General features: G+C 34.4%; 1 protein-coding gene across 1 annotated transcript; it reads left to right on the forward strand.

The window, feature by feature from the left end:
• Positions 1 to 13,201: 13,201 nt before the first annotated feature.
• On the forward strand, positions 13,202 to 17,702 carry LOC126700228 (uncharacterized). Its single transcript, XM_050398267.1, has 8 exons — positions 13,202 to 13,205; positions 14,425 to 14,687; positions 14,802 to 15,023; positions 15,839 to 15,931; positions 16,149 to 16,247; positions 16,342 to 16,740; positions 16,827 to 16,877; positions 17,455 to 17,702. The coding sequence occupies exons 1-7, from the start codon at positions 13,202 to 13,204 to the stop codon at positions 16,839 to 16,841; spliced, it is 1,095 nt and encodes a 364-aa protein (XP_050254224.1). The 3' UTR covers positions 16,842 to 16,877; positions 17,455 to 17,702.
• Positions 17,703 to 20,628: the final 2,926 nt, after the last annotated feature.

Raw genomic sequence — 20,628 nt, forward strand, 5'->3', positions numbered from 1 at the left:
GGCATTTATGCATGAGCATGTGAATGCATGTTCATGTCATCAAAATAAGGAAAACATTAAACAAACCCTAACTCTAATATGTGATAGCAAACCAAGCAATTAAACATGTGAAACATGGGCATTGAAAGCATAAAAGCGTGGAAAAGAGACTAAACAAAAAAACATATGGAAGCAGAAACAAAACAAACAAACAAAAATTTTAGGGTTTCTGGGCAACAACATCACGAATGCTAAAACAGGCCTACGTGTGCATAATCAAGCCTGCGTGTGCAGGCAAGATTATGAGTACGCAAGTCCTTGCCCAGAAAACCTAAAAACGCAAAAACAGAGCACAAGCAAGAAAAATCTAATTCTAACAACCTAGCATGCTCAGAATATAAACAGAAATATATACTACCCTAGGCAAACATGCATAAACATAAACCAAACCAAAAACAAGAAAAGAAAGACAGAAAATAAAAAGAAAGATAGAAAGAATACCTTAAAGCAAAAAGCTCCTAGGCTCTTAGGCTTCACAAACCAATAAGAAAGTGATTAGCAATTTTAAACTAAAAAGATTAGGGCCAGAAAAGGTCCCAATCAAATAAAATTGACTTGAGGGTGTTTTGTGAAAAACTTCCTTTTGATTCACTATTTCTAGTGAATCTTAGGTTTTTCCTGTGAGGTTTTTGTGTGTTTTGCAAATGTACCATGTAAGGTTTTTTATAGTATGGCTCCCAGACGATGTGGGATTCATTCCAAACCTTAGCCATTATTTCAGAAAACTTACACTTTCCATACTTTTGAAACCCTAGCTGCGTACGTAGGAATGTGCCTACGTATGCATGCTTTGGCCCGTGTATGTAGGCTGAGGGACACTTTAGTCATTTTATTTCTAAAAATAGATTTTTGCTCATTTAAAAGGTTATATTTTCCATTTTAACACTTCTCAAGTCAATTTGATATCTGATTAGGCATTAAACTGGCCTTGGGCCTTAAAGTTCGAGCATCATTAGGGAACGGGGGCCCGAGTCATAAGGAGTATAAAATGCGGTGTTTACAACCCCCACTGCCACCTCCAAAACATCGTCCCACACCCTCACCATATATAAGACCTTCATCCCCACCAGCCAAAACCATTGATCACCCACCATCGACACTACCATCAATCCCCACCGTGACTCCTGAACCACTTCAAAAACCGATGCATATGAATAAGGAAATATTATCCAACCCTATTCTTTTTCATTCGCATATCATAGAAATTGACCATGAATTAAACTACTTTCCAAATTCAAACCCTACACCTCCAACGATGCAGTTGGCACAATATTCCAATCCAGAGCCTACTGTCCCATCTGATACTCTTAAGTCAATTGTCCCACAAAAGGAAAGCTTGGACTTTGAGGGGACTTTCCAATAGAGCAGCCAACAAATAATTCCAACACCGAAATCCTCGGGTGCACAACATACAGTGAGCAACTCCACACATTCCCCAACCAAACAAGTTGTGGGCCTGAAACCTACAACATGGCGTAGACTTGGGCATTCAACCCATGCCCACTGACTCAAATGAATCAATACTGGGCCCAAAATTTAAAAGCCAAGTATTGGAAGCACAGAGTGCCATTTTCATTGACAAAAATCAAAGGACACTAGATGAAGAAACAAAAGCTTCGAGTAAACTCATGGCTGACAATTTGGGATCAATGGTGACTGCTGTAGTCGGGAGTAATGAGTATCTTAAGTTGGAACTGTTGGGGGCTTGGGAACCCCTAAACAGTAAATGCTCTTAAGAGAGCAAAGAAGAAAAAAGATTTCATTTGTGTCTTCTTAATGGAGACCAAGCTCACCACTAGACAACTAAATAACATGAAGCAGAAATTGGGTTTACAGCCAAGGTCTTGTAGTCTCAAGTGTTGGCCTCAGTGGTGGTTTAGCTCTCTTGTGGAAACCTAGGACTCAAGTGCATGTCCAAAATTTTTCCTGTTGGTTTATTGACACCCATGTAGTTTGTGACAGCACAGGTTCGAAATGGAGGATCATCGGATTTCATGGGCACCCTGAGACATGCAAACGTGAGGAAACTTGGACTTTGCTTGAATCTCTATGGCACTCCAAGAACCTCCCATGGCTTCGTCTTGGTGATTACAATAAGATTGTCAACCGAACAAAAAAGAATGGAGGCTGCTTGCAGTCTACCCGGCAAATGGATCTCTTTCGCTCAGTCATTCATCACTACAGTTTCACCGATTTGAGCTTTATCGGGTCTTCTTACACCTGGTCTCGGAACCACCCTGTTGAAGGCCAAATACATATCCGTCTAAACCGAGCACTTGCCACAAATTCATGGAAAATTCTTTTCCAAGAGGCCACCATACACCATATCTCCATGTCCACCAATGACCACTCAATGCTTGTAGTAAGCTTACATCCCCACGGTCACCGTCGACAACAACGAATCCAATGTCCATTCTGCTTTGAAGCAATGTGGCTATGGGATCCTCGTTGCACTGAAGTTGTTCAAGAAGCATGGATGGAGGGTTTTCATAAAACAATGGGCGTCCCAATTACCAATTGCCTTGACAGTTGCAAAGCAAGGTTAGCTTATTGGAACAAAACGAAATTTGACCACGTGGGAAGATAGATCACTCTGTAGGAAAACGAGTTGCAAGTCCTTGAACACAACCCGCAGCAAAACTGTGAGCAAATACACGAGGTCCATAAGTCACTTAATTGTTGGCTTGATGTAGAGAATACTATGTGGTACCAACAGGCAAAACACATGTAGAGCACAGTTGGCGACCGAAACACATCTTTCTTCCACTAGAAAGCCTCAAACCGCAAGCAAAGAAACACCATTCAAAGCCTCACAGATGATAATGACATATGGCAAAAAGAGGACCAGATAGTGGAGAAGATAATATTAGATTATTTTTCTAATATTTTCCAAACAAACAAACCCACAGACACATATGCTGTTATAGCAGTAGTTCAATCCGTTGTAACTGACTCCATGAATAGATTCTTATGCCAATCTTTTCAAGCAGATGAAGTCCACAGAGCACTAAAACAGATGCACCCAAAAAAATTACTAGGACCTAACAGTATGCCCCCACTTTTCTATCAACACTTTTGGTCTTTATCTGGTGAGTGTGTTACTAAAGCTGTACTTGATTTTCTAAATTTGGGCATTATTCCCCCAAAATTTAATGGAACTCATGTTATCCTGATTCCAAAAATAAAAAACCCCACCAAGATAACACATTACAGGCCCATATGTCAATGACCATAAGGGTGTAGTCCTTTCTACCTTAAGCAAATGACTACCATTGCCATTGGGACCACTCAGAGCAAAAGCCAAAGCAATGGATGAGGCTGTCTCTTTTGCTATGGACATTGGGTTACAGGAAGCTATTTTTAAATTAGACTGCTCAGTACTCACAGGGGCTCTCTCAGACACATCCAAGGTGCCAATCAATATTGAAAACATCATCGCAGGCATCCCCCTTAAACTGTAGAACTTTAGGCGAACATCAATTCTGCATGTTCGACGACAAGGAAACAAACCAGCTCATATCTTGGCACACAATGCCAAATGAATTGATAACTTTGTAACTTTTTTTTTTTTTTTTTTTTTTTGAGAAGAATGACTTTGTAACTTGGATAGAAGAAACTCCATCTTTTATTGAATCTGCTATGATTCAAGATGCTTTATTATTTTCCCCTTATTAATAAAGTTTACGTATTTCTCATCAAAAAAAAAAAAAAAAAAAGAGAAAAGGAGTGGAAATACTTCTTTGTATAGATATAAAATACATTTAAGTTATTATAACATATTAATCACAACATAATGGAGATATATGTTACAAAAATAATGGGGTTAATGAGATATAATTTTTTGTAAAAACCATTTGAGTTAACAATGTATACAATGTCACACTAAATTTTGTAACAACAAAATTATGAACATAATTAATTTATAATTTTATTAAATAATAATAAAAATTTAAGAACAATATATTGGTCAAAGATAGATCATTCTGGCTCATGAAGGTGTGCTCTATATAGAATCTTCACTTAGTAAAATTTAATCTCTACTCCAAGTTAGTAGTGGTCTTAGACTTGAACTATGAATGTTTAAGGAAAATTAAAATTTATTGCTGACACATAACAATAAAGGTGTTGACATGAGCTTTTATGTCAGCAAATTTCGGCCATGTGTCTAATCTCAGTTTCTTGAATGCTCTAGAGAATTTGTTTGAATTCTCCTAGGAAGTGGGCTAATTTTCACACTCATATAGGTGAAATTTGTCAAGAGTTCTTTTATAATTCTAACACTTCATTCGTAAGAGCTACACATTTCATTAAGAGTTTTTTTTGAAAAACATAAACTCCCAAACATTGCAGGATAAATGCACTAACACCATAGGAATAGATTCAAAAAATGAATTAAATTTGAAGAGAATTTCTTATGAACACATTATGATTTGTTCTTTCCATTGAACCTAGTTCTCAAGATGTCTAGTCTTTAGGTTGGGAATCCTTATGCCTGATTTATGATCTTATGGACTTTCAACCTTATCCCCTTTGATGTGTACTTGAAAATTTGACAATAGTTATAATTTTATCCCTTATACACAGTAAGCAAAAGGTAGATTATGGTGATTGTAGACACTCGATTTTGTACCCATAATTTAATTAAGGTAGATGACTGGAATGACCATCCATGTATTCCAAAAATCATGATTGCATTACATGCATTAATTCATTCATTGCATATTATAAAAATGATCTTGGGATTCTAACAATCACAATGGTGTGTCCGATTTCCAAATCGGACCATCGGATCGAAAGATATCGCATGATCAAGTTTGCACGGTCAGCTTGCATTGTGTCTAGGTAGAGTCGACCACGCACGATTAGTTTAAATTAATTTTGATTGGTTAAACAATTAAAGTTAATTAAATAATTTTGTGATTGGTTAACAATTAGAGTCTAAAAAGGGATTTCTTGCATAGGATTAAAGGGGATAATTGGATAACAATAAAATTGTAGATAATCTGAACTTTATCAAGATTTATTTTAGGGTATTTATCTACAAGATAATTGTTTCTGAAAAGACCTGAATTATCCAGAAAAGAGATAAAAATTTTAGAATACGGATTGAAAACACGTCTAAATGCAAGGCCCAGTTCAAGAAAACCTAAAAAAGGAGTCCAAAATGCACCCGAACACGAAAGTGCAATCAGCACCTAAGAGTACCATTCGGCACTTTAAAAATGCCTAATTTCAATCTTTTGAGCTTTGGCCCAATTCTCTTCGGTTGCCGATAAGGCACACCCTTTTCGACTTTTTCATAGAAAGACGTGTTCCAATTCGCATTCTACCCATCGTTGCTTATTTTTTAAGCATTCCAGTCTCTATAAATAGGGACTGGACCTTAAAATTCAGCACATTCTTTTACGCTCTAGGAGAGACACCTTTTCACACTCTCAAATTTCTCACCCCTCTTTTCTAGTATTCTCTCTTAAACTAGGGTTTTAGGTTTCAAAGATAATTGAATAAATTTCTTTGAACCCTAAAACATCCTCTCAAGAAGAAGAAGTGCTCCATGTAAGAGGTTGTTTCTGATTACCCTTTTCTTTTCTTAATGCTTCTCTTATAGTGATGATGCATGTTTGTATATTTTTTTAGCTTAGTTATTTAAAGTATTCATATCACAAATCGTTCATTTATTTTGTCAAAACATGTTCTTAATTCTTTTATTACTGTTGTGATCTCTTTCTTATTTTCAAAAATCTGCATGTAAACAATTCTTTTTCTCGAATAAAAAACGGATCTACATCTTCATTAGATGTAGATTTGAATTTTTCTTAAAATAAAAATGGATCTATATTTTCATTAGATGTAGATCTGAATTTTTCTTCAAATCAAAAACAAATCTGCATCTTCAATAAATGCAGATTTGAATTTTTTTACATGGCAAATTTTGAAATAAAGAAAAAGATCATGAATGGTTGGGTTTGTTGTGTTTGTTTCATTCAATATATGTAGCTTAAATTTATTTCATGAATGAAATACTCTTCTCAAGCAATCTTTTTCATATTTTCTTTGAACATATAAAAAAGATCTAATCTTTTATAAACCAAAATCATTTTTTTTTTTAAGTTCTTAAAAATAGATTTAAAATTTCTCCTGAAAACCACCTTTTTTCTTACACAACAAAATCAAAATTTTTTTACTCACAACAACAGATCTGAATTTTTTGAAAAACAAAGAAGAGGATGCATTTATAAATAAATTTGTGTGATTTATTTTGTTTCACATGTACAACATATCATTCATCTCATGCATAAAAGGGATTGGTCATAAAAGTCTAAAAAACCAGACTCTGTCTGGGCGGAATGGGTGCCTAACACCTTCCCATTCTGTAACCTAGCTTTCAAATTTAGTGTCTTTAGATAGGTAGACCTAGGTCTTATCTTTGCTTTTTATTTTGGGAAGATTGTAACTAGGACAAAAAGCCATTTAATTATTTGGTAGTTTGTAACTAGGACCCAAAACCATGTAATTTTCAATTTTTCAAACATGTATTTTTTTATTCAATCAATGAAAGGAAACAATTCAGTCATGTATTTTCGTATTTAGTTTTTCTTATTTTTTTTGTATAAAAAATAAGTGGCGACTCCATACCACTTACCCAAAAAGAAAGGTGCCCTAAAAAACACTCAAAAAATCTCTATTTTTTTTAAATGCACATTTGGCGGTCTCTCACAGTGATATTAAACAATTGAAAAAAATTTCTAATTTTTGTACTACTATTTTTTTTGATGGATTTAACAATTTGATGGATTTAACAATAATCCTTTATATAATTACGAAAACACAATAAATTATTCACTATCTCAAAATAGCACATATAGCCAATAGAGAAAATAACGTTTTATATGACTCTTACTCTTGGAGATTACCTGAACACAAAATTAATTCTCATTCAATCTTATTCACTAGCCCAATATACTAGTTTTTTTTTTTTTTTTTTTTTTTTTTTTTTTTTTTGGAGATAATCCCAAAATACTAGTTGGGTAATTTTTTTGCCAAACTTTTAATTATTTCCCACCATTTCTCATTTTATCTATGTATGGCAAGAGATGTAAACACTACTAAAATCAGTAATTTAAGCTGCGTTTTTGAGCTGCGTTTTCCAAAAACGCAGCTCTAGGGTCGAATTTTGAGCTACGTTCTGATTAAACGCAGCTTCAGGATGCTGTTTGAGCTGTGTTTCTTAAACCCGGCTATAGACCATCTTTGAAGCTGCGTTTTTTGATGTTAGAGCTGCGTTTAACCCGGTAGGATTGAAGCCGCGTTTTCAAAAACGCAACTTTAGTTCCAACCTGGAAATTTTTTTTTTTTTTTTCAATATATCTGAGAGCTGCGTTTAACAAACCCAGCTTCAAAACTTATAGAGCTGCGTTGTTGTAAACGCAGCTCCAGAAATGTCAAAGCTGCGTTTAGAAGAACGCAGCTCTAGCTCTATGTGGTAGACCTGCGTTTATTTAAACGCAGCTCCAGACTCATTGATGCCGCAGCTATAACCTTCCTATAAATTCAAAAAAACCCCTAAAATTTCAACCCAATCAATCCCTAAATTGAAAAACACTCAGCTTCTCAACCTAGCTCCCGGTAATCTCGCCGCCGTGCTCGATCTCAACCCACAGTCCGCAATCTCAACAATGCAGGGTGACCCAGTTGGCCTCTGACTCTGTTGCTTGGACCCACGCTCAGAGAGCTTGACCGCGAAGAACTGGTTCTCGGGCTCCGAGTGGCCAAGATTTCAGAGATTCGTTGCAAGGTGAGGTTTTGGGTTTGGCTCAGTTGTTTGCACCTCTCCCTTCTTTACCTTCTTCTTCTCACCGTTCCCAACCCAGGTGTATGTACCCTTCTTCTAGGTATTTTGTTTTTGGTATTGATAGTGGAAATTGATTTTGAATTGAAGGTTGGCACACCCAGGAGGACTGTTGAGGACGAACAAGGCAGCGGCATTGGCGAAGTTTCTCTCGCATCTCCAACTCCAGCGATTTCGACAGCGCCTTCACTTGCATTGTCATCACCCACTTGTACCTTACTTTCTCAACCCAAGCTTATTATTTCTTTGTTATTTTTTTTTTCAATTTTGATTGAAATCACTGTATTTTTATTGATTTTGTTCATTGGATAGCCATTTGGATCAAATTGGTGCACTTCCTTACTTCACGGAAGTATGTAGGTACAGCGGGCCAATATACATGACGGTGAGTCTTATATGTGTTCGATGAAATGTTTGGCTGACATTTTTTTTTTTTTATAGGAAAAGTGCTTGACATATAGGTCGATAAACAATTAAACATCGTTTTAATTTCTGAAATTTCATGGGTGGATAGACTGGGCAAGATATAGACATTAACAAAAATACGTTTGATGTGTGTGTCAATAACGAGAGGGCCAAAGATTTCAATTTCTAAGTTTTGTTTGTACTTTTGGATGTAATGCATAGAGTAATAATTTTGTTTTCTTTTTCCCACCATCCATGTGGAGGCAAGTTTATTTGTCTCGTATTGCATACTGTATGTTAAAAAAAGTATGTCATTTTTCCGCGGAATGGTACAAATACAATGTGGGGTTTGGCAAGTTTAAAGTTTAAACAACGCGTTAAAGGGGTTATTAGATTTAGACCGAATCAAGTAGTGTTTTTGCGCTCAAGCTTCACCCGATTTGGATTATAGTTTAAGAAGGCGGCCAAGGGACTCTTTTAACAGCTGTAAAAGTCCTATGAAGCTACAATGATTATACCAATAATGATGATAATCTGTATGACCATGAAGAAGCATGAAACTTGTGACAACCAAGGTTAATTGTTGTCTATTGATGTCATAGATATTATAGGGGAGAAACTACATAACTATAAATTTCAAAATATTATTCCATAGGTATTCTAGTTGGGCACTTGGATACTACTTTCAAATAGTTATGAAAAGGTTTACCTCTATTCTCTTACAAATAAGCAGCAGAGCAAGTGGGTTTTTTTTACTCTCTCGTACAGAATGTATTTTGAACTTCTTATGTATTTTGTTTAACTTTTTAGTATCTTTCTACATCCCCATCTTAGTGCTAAGAAGCTGCTTTGCATGATGGATTATGTCTGCCCCCCCCCCCCCCCCCCCCAACAAAAAAAAAAAAAAATCATCAGTTGAAAAGGTATAAACAGGCATGTAACCTACATTTTTTTAGATTTTCCTGTATGTATCCAATTTCGTATCTTAAGTCAATTCAACTAACCATTTAGACTTCCGGGTAGTAATATCTCTTTGCCCTACACTTGATAGCTGTTGCCTTGGCCTACCTCTGCTAATCCTCTCCTATTTTTTTCAACTCAGTATAAGTTTTGGTGAAAAGCAATGAATAGCCCAATATGGTGAAATCACTCAAATTTGAATTTTCATCAAATGGTGTCCAACAATGCTGATAGATTCAAATTTTCATGAAGCAAACATCGGACAACTTATTTAACTACAGGATTCTTGCTTCTTTCCATTGTCTACTTTGAGGTCTAGATATATTCTGCTTTAGTTGTAATGATCTATAACATTTATTTGCACTCCTGTTCCTACTAACAATTTTCTCACCATCATTTTAAGTTTGACTTCAATAATTATGATCTGATTTATAAATTTATGACCTGCTTTTAACTTTGGAAGCTCAAATAGAATGGTTGTCTTCAGGTGTAATTTATAATCTACTTGGTTATTAGTTCCTTTAAGTCTAATGTGCCTCTGTTTTATGAAGGTTTATGCACTCTATGGATTTAGCATATGCAGCTGCAGACCTTATCATTTCTAGAGCCGGTGCTATGACTTGCTATGAGATCTTGGCCACTGGGAAGAAGTAAAATCAAATTATAAATAACAATGTTTAAATTTTTTTTTTTTTTTTGAAAAAAGGTGGTAACTACCTTTATACTTGTTGGAAGGTCCAGAAGATATTATCCTTGAAAAATCTATTGACGTTATGCACAATGCAGCTCTTTTTGAATGTATGTGCTCTAATGATGCTGATTAGGTTTTTTCTGTACTGAATCTAGGAACTGCTTCTGACTGACATACATGCCTGATGAGAATATAAGATTAAAAACTTAATAAATAATAGACATGTTTGAGTTTTGGATATGAATCTAAGTTTTATTGGGGAAGTCTCAGTCTTTATACTCGTTGGAAGGTCCAGAAGATATAATCTCTGAAAAATCTATTGACGTTATGCCCAATGCGTCTTTTTGAATGTGTGTGCTCTAGTGATGCTCCTAATAATTTTTCTGTGGGATCTAGGAACTGAATCTGACTGACATTCCTTTTTCTTGATTCTTGAAATCTGTCAGTCATAACTCATAACTAAAAAATAATGATCAAGTATGAATACATAACTATGTAATTATTCATGATGATATGATGACAAAATAAATCCTGAAGAACAAAAGTATGAGGTCCCAAGTTAATAATTTTCCAATCTCTCTCTCTCACATGTCCAAAAAAAATGGCATCTTATTTTTTTCCATTTATGCTTATAAACCCATGCCTATATGTTCATCTTATATGGCATTTTATCACCCTGCATGTGAAACTCACTTTCCAGCCGTGTTTTTAATTTTTCTCATGTCCTTAGCCTCATAGGTAGATTGAGGCTTGTACAGACATCATGAAAAAATGATTGGTTCACTTCCTTACTTCACGGAAGTATGTAGGTACAGCGGGCCAATATACATGACGGTGAGTCTTATATGTGTTCGATGAAATGTTTGGCTGACATTTTTTTTTTTTTTTTTATAGGAAAAGTGCTTGACATATATTTGTGAACAATAACTCTAGAATCACGTTTTTTTTTTTTTTTTTTTTTTTTTTTTTTTTTTGGGCTGGGTTCTAGATGGTAATGAGAAGGGGAAAAAACCCTCTAAGGCCCAAACTTTAATCCAACAAATCACAAACCCAAACCTTTTACTCTCAAGAGGCATACACAAACAATATCCAACGTAAATTCACATTCACCAACCAAAATGAACAAAATAAACTCTCACGTATACCCTCACATTCATTCATTATGGGTCATATCTGAATAGTACTGAACCTCGGATTCTTTGTCTCAACTGTTCCCATTGAAAAAAAAAAGGGAACTATGAATTTCTTAAAATGAACTATGACAGTGATAGTTATGGTGTTATTCACTTTGCAAAGAACTCACTTTGCAAAGAACTAAGTGTTACATGCTAAATCAAGCATTTGCAGTTGAGATACCACTTCTTTCATACTCTTCTAGATGATAGAGCGATGTCACTTGAGAAGATCTGTGGGAGTCAAATTCTAGTAGACATATTACCTAAATCAGTCAAGCTCGAGGACAGATTATCACTGAGCTGTTCAAAAATGTGTTGTAATAAAAAGCACAAATCATGACATTAGCTTGAAGAATGGATTCTTAAATTGATTGCATTAAGATTCAAATCTTGGTTTATGAAATTGAGCATTTAAATCTCTATTCCATAATTTCTTTGGAATTTAAGAATACAACATACATATATTGTACAAAAAAGAAATGACCATCAAAGAATTGGCTATATATGCCTTACAAACTCAACCTTGATCCCCAAATCACTACTGTGTACTAGTTTCAGAGCTAATATCTTAAAGCAAATAATTAAGTAACTTCATTAACAATAGTCAGAACAAGAACACTTTTCACCACTAAAAGAGTAAAATTGATATAGAGCCCTTAATTTGAATTTTTGCCCAACAATTCCATTGACAAACTTGGAAACAGAATGGTTCTTGAAAGTTTTGAGAAGCGAGTCTTCTGAAGTACTAATCAAGCCTTTTGAAGTACAATTTTTGTTACTTTAATATGCATTTAAAATGTCTTGCACAATAATGTTTTTAGTATTTGGTGTTCCAAATACTAAATCTTTATCATTTAAAACACTTGATGCTAGTACTCTAATATTAGGCTAACTAGGATTTTTTATTTTTTTTATTTTAAAGTTTTGTTTTTGTTAAGTTTTTGAGTTTAATAGTTACTAGTTAGACTATGTTTATTAAAACAGAAGGGGTCTAAGTTTTTGAAAGAAGGAAATGCAGCTCTAGAAATTAAAAAAAGAAAAAGAAAGAAAGAATATAACTAATAAAAATTATTTCTCCCTTTTCTTTGCCCAAATTGTTTTTCCCTTTTTCTTTTGTTTGGGCAAGGGGGCCCGAATCCCCTTGGGTCGTCCCTGTTGAGGAGTTTTTTTGATAGTTCCTGATCTCTGGCAACAGAATCCACATCTTGGCTCCACTTGCATCTTCCTCCTATGTAGATTGTCACGGCTTGGCAGAATGTTTGAACAAGCTTGCCAGATAAGCCTATCCAATGCAGCAATGGAATGCTCAACATGAGATTGTTGCTTCAACCTTAGTGCTGCTTGATAGGCTGATTTCAAGCTGAATATTTTTCCCCGATTTTTACTAAGCTTATGATCAAAATGATGGTTTTTTTTTTTTTTTTTTTGTAAAATTATTTTTTTACCCTTTTGTTAGATTAAACAATGGTTCTTTCTCAAATATTCTACTAAATCTTATTTTCTAATTATCAGCCTCCAGAGTAGATAAATGTAAGAAAATTTTTGTTCTAGATGGTAGACAATAAAGTAATTTCGTGATGAGCCTAGATGAGAATCAATAACAATTTGATAATTTAACAGTTGTGAAATGTATTGTGTATGTAGCATTGCTCATTTGTGAATGAAGAATTATGCTACCTAATTGATTTTATTCGCCTTTAGATTTGTTAAATACCAAATACGAACAATGAAACTATGTGTTTGATGATTCTTGCTTTAATGAAACTATTTGTTTTGTTTGCAGGCTGATTTGGTTGCTTAGTGGATTGCTAAAAATTGTTTTCAAGATTGCCGTGTTTGTTTTTTCTCGACATTGTATGTGTGTAAGTTTTTGTGATAATTTTGGTCCTTAGAGATAGTTGAATGCATTTGTAATTTCACATAATCACATGCTTGATATTCTATAGGTTTCCCCGAATCCTAATGCTGAGAAAGCAGTAGTGCCAAAGGAAGAGATCTTGGATTTTGAGTTGTCACCTGAGCCCTCGAACGCAAGGCAATTTGAGGTATTGCCTTTTCTTTTTTAAATTGTTGATGATTTTGATGGGTATTGCGTCTGTTGAATTTTTCTGCATTTTTTATTTTATCTAATAGTTGCAAATTTGTTTTGTTTTTTTTATAGAAAGCTTATTACATGGTTGCACACAAATTTGTTTTGTTTTGTTTTTTTTATAGAAAGATTTCCTTTTGTTGAGCAAGATATCTTAGTCCTCTGAACTGAATTAGTAGCCAAATCCTTGCATTTTTTAAACTTCTCTAGTTATTTCTATTATTATAAGAATAATTATTATTGTTCTCCTATTTGAATTTGCTTCACGATTCCAAACACAATCACTTACAGAAGATCAAACGTAATGTAGGATATGTTTAGTGTTTTAGGATGCGTTTGTCATTAAACTGTATTTAAATTAATATAACTTGGTTTTTTTTTTAAAGTTGTGGCTCCAAAAATCAAATTTTATAAAATATATATTTTAGAATGATGACTTAAAAAAATATGGTCTTTCAAATTTTTATGTAACAATCTTAGAGGAAGTTTAGAGGAGTCAAAGGATGTCATATTATATAAAGTTCATATTATACTTGCCCTTTTAAAATTCCCTCCCCCATTGGCTACTTGTTGAAGGGGATTTTTTTTTTTTTCCTCCAATGGCTTAGTAGAAATGAGGCTTTTCACTTTGCTCCTTCTGATAACTTTTCAATGGCTACCATTGCATACATTTGTCTTTTTCCATTTCCATAGAAGATTTATAAATTGGCATGCTAACTTCTGTGATTGGTCCCACATAAATATTATAATAAATACATTTTTTAGTGGAAGGAAGGCATCAATTATCCTGTTTGTCTATGTAGCATAACTTAATTTTTAGTGCTTAAGAGTTAAGACTGCACATATATAGAAGGAACAAGTAATGTAGAAGAATTCATCTACAAATGTATATGCACCTTGAATGGTTGAAACATGTAGACTTTCTTCCTAAAATTTTCTTGCAGCTTCTCGATTATGTATATATTTTATGTTATTGTATACACCGCTATGTAGAAGTTTAATCTATATAATTCAAAATATAGGTGGCTTCTCCGTCGAAAAATCACCTCCTAAAATCTCTCATTCATAAATGTACTAATGTTTTGTTTAAATGAAATTATAAACCCTTAATATCACATTACGTTAGTAGATGTCTAAATTTTCCGTGCTGTGATATGTTTCATTTATTGTGAGAATTGATAATTCAGCCCTAATATTGGTGGTTTTCTATATACAGATGATTATGAACAAACGTCAGCAACGGGAAATACACTTAAACGACGTGGTCCTACAAACCTAGCTGACATATGGGCATTGGATGGATCCTGGAAGATCCCATTGCCGTTAAATGATCGAGGGCAACCGGTTGATGATGACGGTAAAACATTTGTTCGGTGGTTGGGAACTTTCTGTCACAATGGGTTGTTATGCCCACTTGTCCCTGCTGGGTGGCCCAAAGTCGAACAAAAATATAAAGATGATTGTTGGAAGGAGATCGCGGTAATATGAAAATAAAGTATAAGTAATAGTCATTTACAGTCGCTGTCGTATATCCAATGTCATATTCAGTAGGGTCCGTGCTTGTGCTTTGCTAACTCCATTTTCGCATTTCAGCAACGGTATCTCATTGATGAAGATATTGTTAAACCACCTGATCAAAAGGGATGGGCAATGCACATACTCGGGGTCCTTAGGAGAAATCGAAGGAGTAGCTTGAAGAGGATTCACGTACGAGGGCGGACAAAGGAACAAGTATTACGCAGGAAGACACCGCGGAGTGTAATGCCGGAGCAGTGGGTGGAGATGGTTAACTATTGGTTTCATGAGAAAACTGTGGTATTGCTACTTTATTCGTCTATCTCATTTTAGTCATAATTTAGTCAATGATATCATGTTGGCCATGTTTCACTCTAAGAAAGATTAAATCTTCTTGTTATGTATAATATAATTAGTGTAGCTCCAAAGCACTTTCCAATAGATGTGATAGAGTTGTTTTCCCCCCATCAACAACATAAACTTAAGATTACTATTATTTAGAGATTGGTTGGGGAGTACGACTACTACAAGGGTATGTAAGTTCATTCTAAGTTTATGCCAAGGGTCTCAATAAGAAATATATAACAAAAAAAATTTCATTTGTGTCATAGTAAACGAATGAAATAGTAATTTTATCTTAACTCACCTATCTTGCTGCACTGCCTAATATATGTAGTTTAGGCTGTGGGCAAAGGCTTACATACTTCTTAGTCCGAATTCCTTTGTACTTTATGTTCTATTCTATGCTTGGATTATGATGTATCTTCTTCCTTTAATACTGAAAACACGCTTTTTAACTAATTTGTGTTCGTACTTAGAAGATCACAACGTAGTTCTTAACATATAACTTAAATGCACACAATACATAATCACACCAATAAACCATCCAGATGAATGGACATAACCAATTTAGGTAAACTAATAGCAAACATGTTGCAAAACCAAATTTTATCAACTCCTATTTTTACACTGAGGAGGAGGGTAATTAGAAACATAAATATATTATGAATGCACAATTACAAGCACAGACGAGACAAAAACTTACATTAAGTAGTAATATACCTTAGTCAAGAGATGTTTACTTTTCATATACTTTGTTGGTAATGTGGTTGCAGACATTAAGTGACAAGAACAAGGTCAGTCGAGGGAAACAGAAGGAGATAGCAACATCTGGGGCTCAAAGTTTTGCACAAATTTCTCATGACATGGTAAGAAATTCATTACAAGTCTACTGTATTCGTGTATCACATTAGCTAATTTTATGCTTTTGAATCACTGTAAATGTTGAAAATACATTGTTACTTTCTTGTTAGTGGTAGATATAAACTTAGAATTCATGAATACTTTAGTCAATGAAAATGATAAACAATATGACAAATCTGAAAGCAATTGTGTTTATTGTATGAAATTTTGTTCATCATGTAGGCAAAAGATAAAGGGGCTGTTGAGCGCGCTGATGTGTATCTAAAAGTATACCGTAGGAGAGATGGGACTGCTGTTACTCCTCATGCGCAGGAGAACATAGTAAGCACAATTTGAATCGAATTTTACTGTATTTCGTGTTTGTATTGTTTATGGTGTGTAATATGCTATTTGCTTATTGTGGGAAAACTTATAGACTAGGATGGAAGCACTTCTGCGCGAAGAAGGCGTGCGACTACAAGGAGAGCCTAGTAGTGGAATTCTCTGGTCCACAAACGATGTATATGCTCAGGTGTTTGGTCGAGAGCGCTCTGGACGTGTACGTGGGGTGGGACTTGGAATCACCCCATCGGGAAGAAGTGCAACAAATGCTTCACAGTTCACTTCGACTCCATCGTTGCCAAGCAGAACAACCCAAAGAATTTTGGAGTTGGAGAGCAACTCTGCTAGATTGACTGAGCAACTAGCCCAAGTACATGAACAACTTGCCCAATCAGAAGCAAGGCAACAACAAATGGCTGAAGTGATTGCGCGCATGGATAGTATGTTCGCCCAACTTGCTGGCAGTAGTGTACCTAATTCGTCAATGTCTCAGGTATGAAATTGAAGGTGTATTTAACAAAACATTACTAAAACATGTATTATTATGTGATATTAATACGATGCCTTTAATATATTCAGGGTGGCAGTGCTTGATGGGGACTCTCCATGGGAATGAAACTGAATCCTCTGGTAAAACAAATATAACTATTCGTTATAACATATACAACTATATTGGAAAAAATTTAAAAACAAAAAATCAAATTATGAAGCAAGAAGTGGGGAAGTAGATGTATTATAAGACATATAAAATCAAATTAGAAAATGTCAACCATGCCTTTTTACATTTGCTAAATGTCAACCACATACTCCATTATTAATTTAATTGTTTTAAAAGAAGGATAATAATAACAATGTGGTTAATTAGTAAATGGTATACTCGACATGGAGTATTGTTCGCATTTTATTGTTGAATATGGAGTATGTATATATATATATATATATATATATATGAATTTGAAGAGAGTGGAATCTATGGTATTGTATGGAGTATGGAAAGATTTAAACTTTCCAAAGTGAAATCTATGTCTCACTCTTAGTCTTGTTTTAAGATGCTATGGTTTTAAATGAATTTACATCAAAAAGACTCCAAACATTTAAGGGATGTTGACCTTGTTAAAGTACAGCTAGCAAAATACTTGGTTTTGTTTAGAGTCTATTTGTTTGGGCTTCAAATGTTAGCTTATTTCCGGTGTTCTCATTGTCACAGGTAATTGGCTGTACCATGACGCTTTCTGGAAGTTTGTTGAGGGATGTTTTTATTTTGTGATGTAAAAACCAAAGTTTGTTGGGAACTTTTATTTTATATGTAATTATCTGGATATGTAATTCATCTTTTGGCAACGAACTTAATTGTTTTGTTTATGTAAAATTATCGTTTATGTAATTAATATTTTGGTAATGATTTGATACTATATAGTATCAAATATGCAATTTGTTTTGCTAATATTTTGGTAATTAATGATTTCATATATGCAATTTGTTTTGTTGGTTCAGTATTGTTGCCTTTGAGTATTGGCAGGAATGTGTATGTGGAATTACAGGTTTTGTTTTGGACAGTAATTTGCTTAGGAAGAAAAAAAATATTAAAAAATAAAAAATAAAAAATATAGCTGCGTTTTGGGCCCCTATAGCCGCGTTTTCACTCAGCGTATAGGTGCAGGACCTATAGCTGCGTTTGGAACGCGGCTCTAACATAATGTATAGCTGCGCTTTGTATATAAAACGCAGCTCAAGCCGACCTATAGCCGCGTTTTCTAAGAAAACGCCGCTATAGGTCCCCAACAATCCACTCTATGTTCCATCTATAGCCGCGTTTTAATAGAAAACGCGGCTATAGGTCCCTCACTGGAAGCATAAAAAACGCGGCTCTAGGACATGACAAACGCAGCTATATGATTCAGCTATAGCCGCGTTTCTATAGAAAACGCGGCTATAGGTTCCTCACCTGGTATCATAAAAAACGCGGCTCCAGGCCAACAGAAACGCGGCTATAGTTTCCTTTTGGGCTGCGTTCAAAACGCAGCTCTAAGTTCCTTTTATAGCTGCGTTTTTATAGGAAACGCGGCTATACATGTCACGTCTGGGAGTGTGAAAAACGCAGCTCCAGGACAACAGAAACGCGGCTATAGTTGCTTTTGGGCTGCGTTTTAAACGCAGCTCTATGTTATCTATAGCGGCGTTTTTTTAGGAAACGCAGCTATAGATGTCGCATCTGGGTTTGGAAAAAAACGCTGCTCTAGTATGCTTGAAACGCAGCTACAGACACCGGTTTGGGCTGCGTTTTCGAAAACGCAGCTCTAGGTCCCCGCAAGGGCCTATGGCGTCGCCGCATAGGCTGTGTTTGGAAACGCAGCCATAAAAACGCAGCTATAGCCTATAGCTGCGTTTTTTATATGCTATAGCTGCGTTTTGCGAATGCGGCTATAGCCTGATTTTTTTGTAGTGAAATCTAATAGCATCTATAATATTGGGCTGGTAGCCTCCAACAACTAAGAACCATTAGGAACTAAGGCTTTCATATTTTCACAATCATAAGGGACTTAGTATTTTGTATAACTTGGAATCATTGTACCACTATTGTATAATAGGAATGCCTGCTTATTCTTATTTTCTTCTTGGCATAAATAATGTGCTTACTTTATACAAAGTTGTACAAAAGCACCATTGTATCTTTGTTATACAATGGGAATGCCAAATTGATATGGCACCATTATTCACAATTAACAACATGAGTTCCCTTTTTACCGTAAGGCTACATTTTTTCTCACCTTGGACCAAAAATAAATTTTTTAATCTTAATTCTCAAGCGAATTCATGTAACTGAAATTTGTCATCGTCTTTTTTGTGAGTCCTCAAAATGATTTATCAAATCACATATATATTTCTTTTCAATCTCAATTTTCTTAATTTTCAAAACCCTTACCATTTGAGAAAATTATAATGAAAGCGTAACTCATAAAATTCTCAGTTTCCAATCTCACAAAATTTAAAGCAAATTGAGCGTTACTCAAATTAAATTCCATAAAAATAGAAAACACCATATTTTGTGTTGTTAGATAAAAATTGATGATAATTTTCATATTTGCATATAGCACGTCAATACTTTTTATTATATAAACTAGTGTTATATAAACCGACTTGGCCCAGCCGATTAGACTAGTAATCTGACGACCTAGCATATAGATCGGTTTGGGTCATCAATTGAATCAAATATGCACAAGAACCAGTCAAAATCGGTAAAACCTGAAGGATTTTAACCAAACCGTGTGACCTAACTGGGTTTTAATAACCCAGCTAGGTTTATGAATTGTGTAAAATTACATTAATAGGTCAACTCATTGACTTCTTTATTGTTTAATGTGTAATAATATGATAATTTAAATAAGAGAAAACATAAATAAATAAATAAATAAAAATTCACTTTTTAGTTTTACGAAGCATGTAGGTATGAGTATATCAGTATATGTTATATAATGTATTGCTTAAACCTTCTTATTTGTTTATTCCTTTAAGCTTGAGTCTTTAACCCCCTCTCTCTCTCTCTCTCTCTCTCTCTCTCTCTCTCTCTTTAGTTTATATATATATATATATATAATTTTTAAAATCTTTTTATTTGACCCTATGGTTCGACCGTTGATCCATTGGTTGAATCAGTGACCTAGTGATCCAGCTCATAGATTGGGTCAACATCCAATTCGGGTTTAATAACTATGGTATAAACTACAACAACATTTCTCAATCCCATATCTCTCAACTTTTATGGTAATTGAAAATATTCAACAAATCAATAAACTCAAAATCATCATAAACATAAGTAACTATTTTAGGGGATTTATAAATTTTCTTTTTGATAAGAAACTTTGTAGTCATGAGATTTTTCCCATCTATGATCCACCGTAAATTTTTTTCATGAAATCCAAAATATTTTCCAATCACGTGCCAGTGTCACATAACCATTTTTTAATTTAAAAAAACATGTGACATTTGTTTAATCCCACATAATTTTTTTCTTTCACAAAAGTGGCACAATAATGTTAGAAAATCTCCAATAACATATTTATTATCATATTTTCCTTTACACAAGATTAGAAATTTTACAAATATAATTTCATTGTATTTGCAATTCTCATGTAGATATGAAATAATATGCCATCTCAATTTTACAGCCAATTATGCTGCAAAAAATGACTTTTTAATATTTGTAGTAGTTCATATCACTCAAATCAGTTTATTTCAAATGACTTACTACCACAAAAAAGCATATTAATTACTATGAAGCTAACACAATGCATATATATATATATATATATATATATTATAGTAATCTTACAAAATTAATTTCTACTAGCGCAAAACCGTCCACAGCATATAATGACAAGCC

This window comes from Quercus robur, chromosome 2 (genome assembly GCF_932294415.1).
Source record: "Quercus robur chromosome 2, dhQueRobu3.1, whole genome shotgun sequence".
Lineage (NCBI taxonomy): Eukaryota > Viridiplantae > Streptophyta > Magnoliopsida > Fagales > Fagaceae > Quercus > Quercus robur.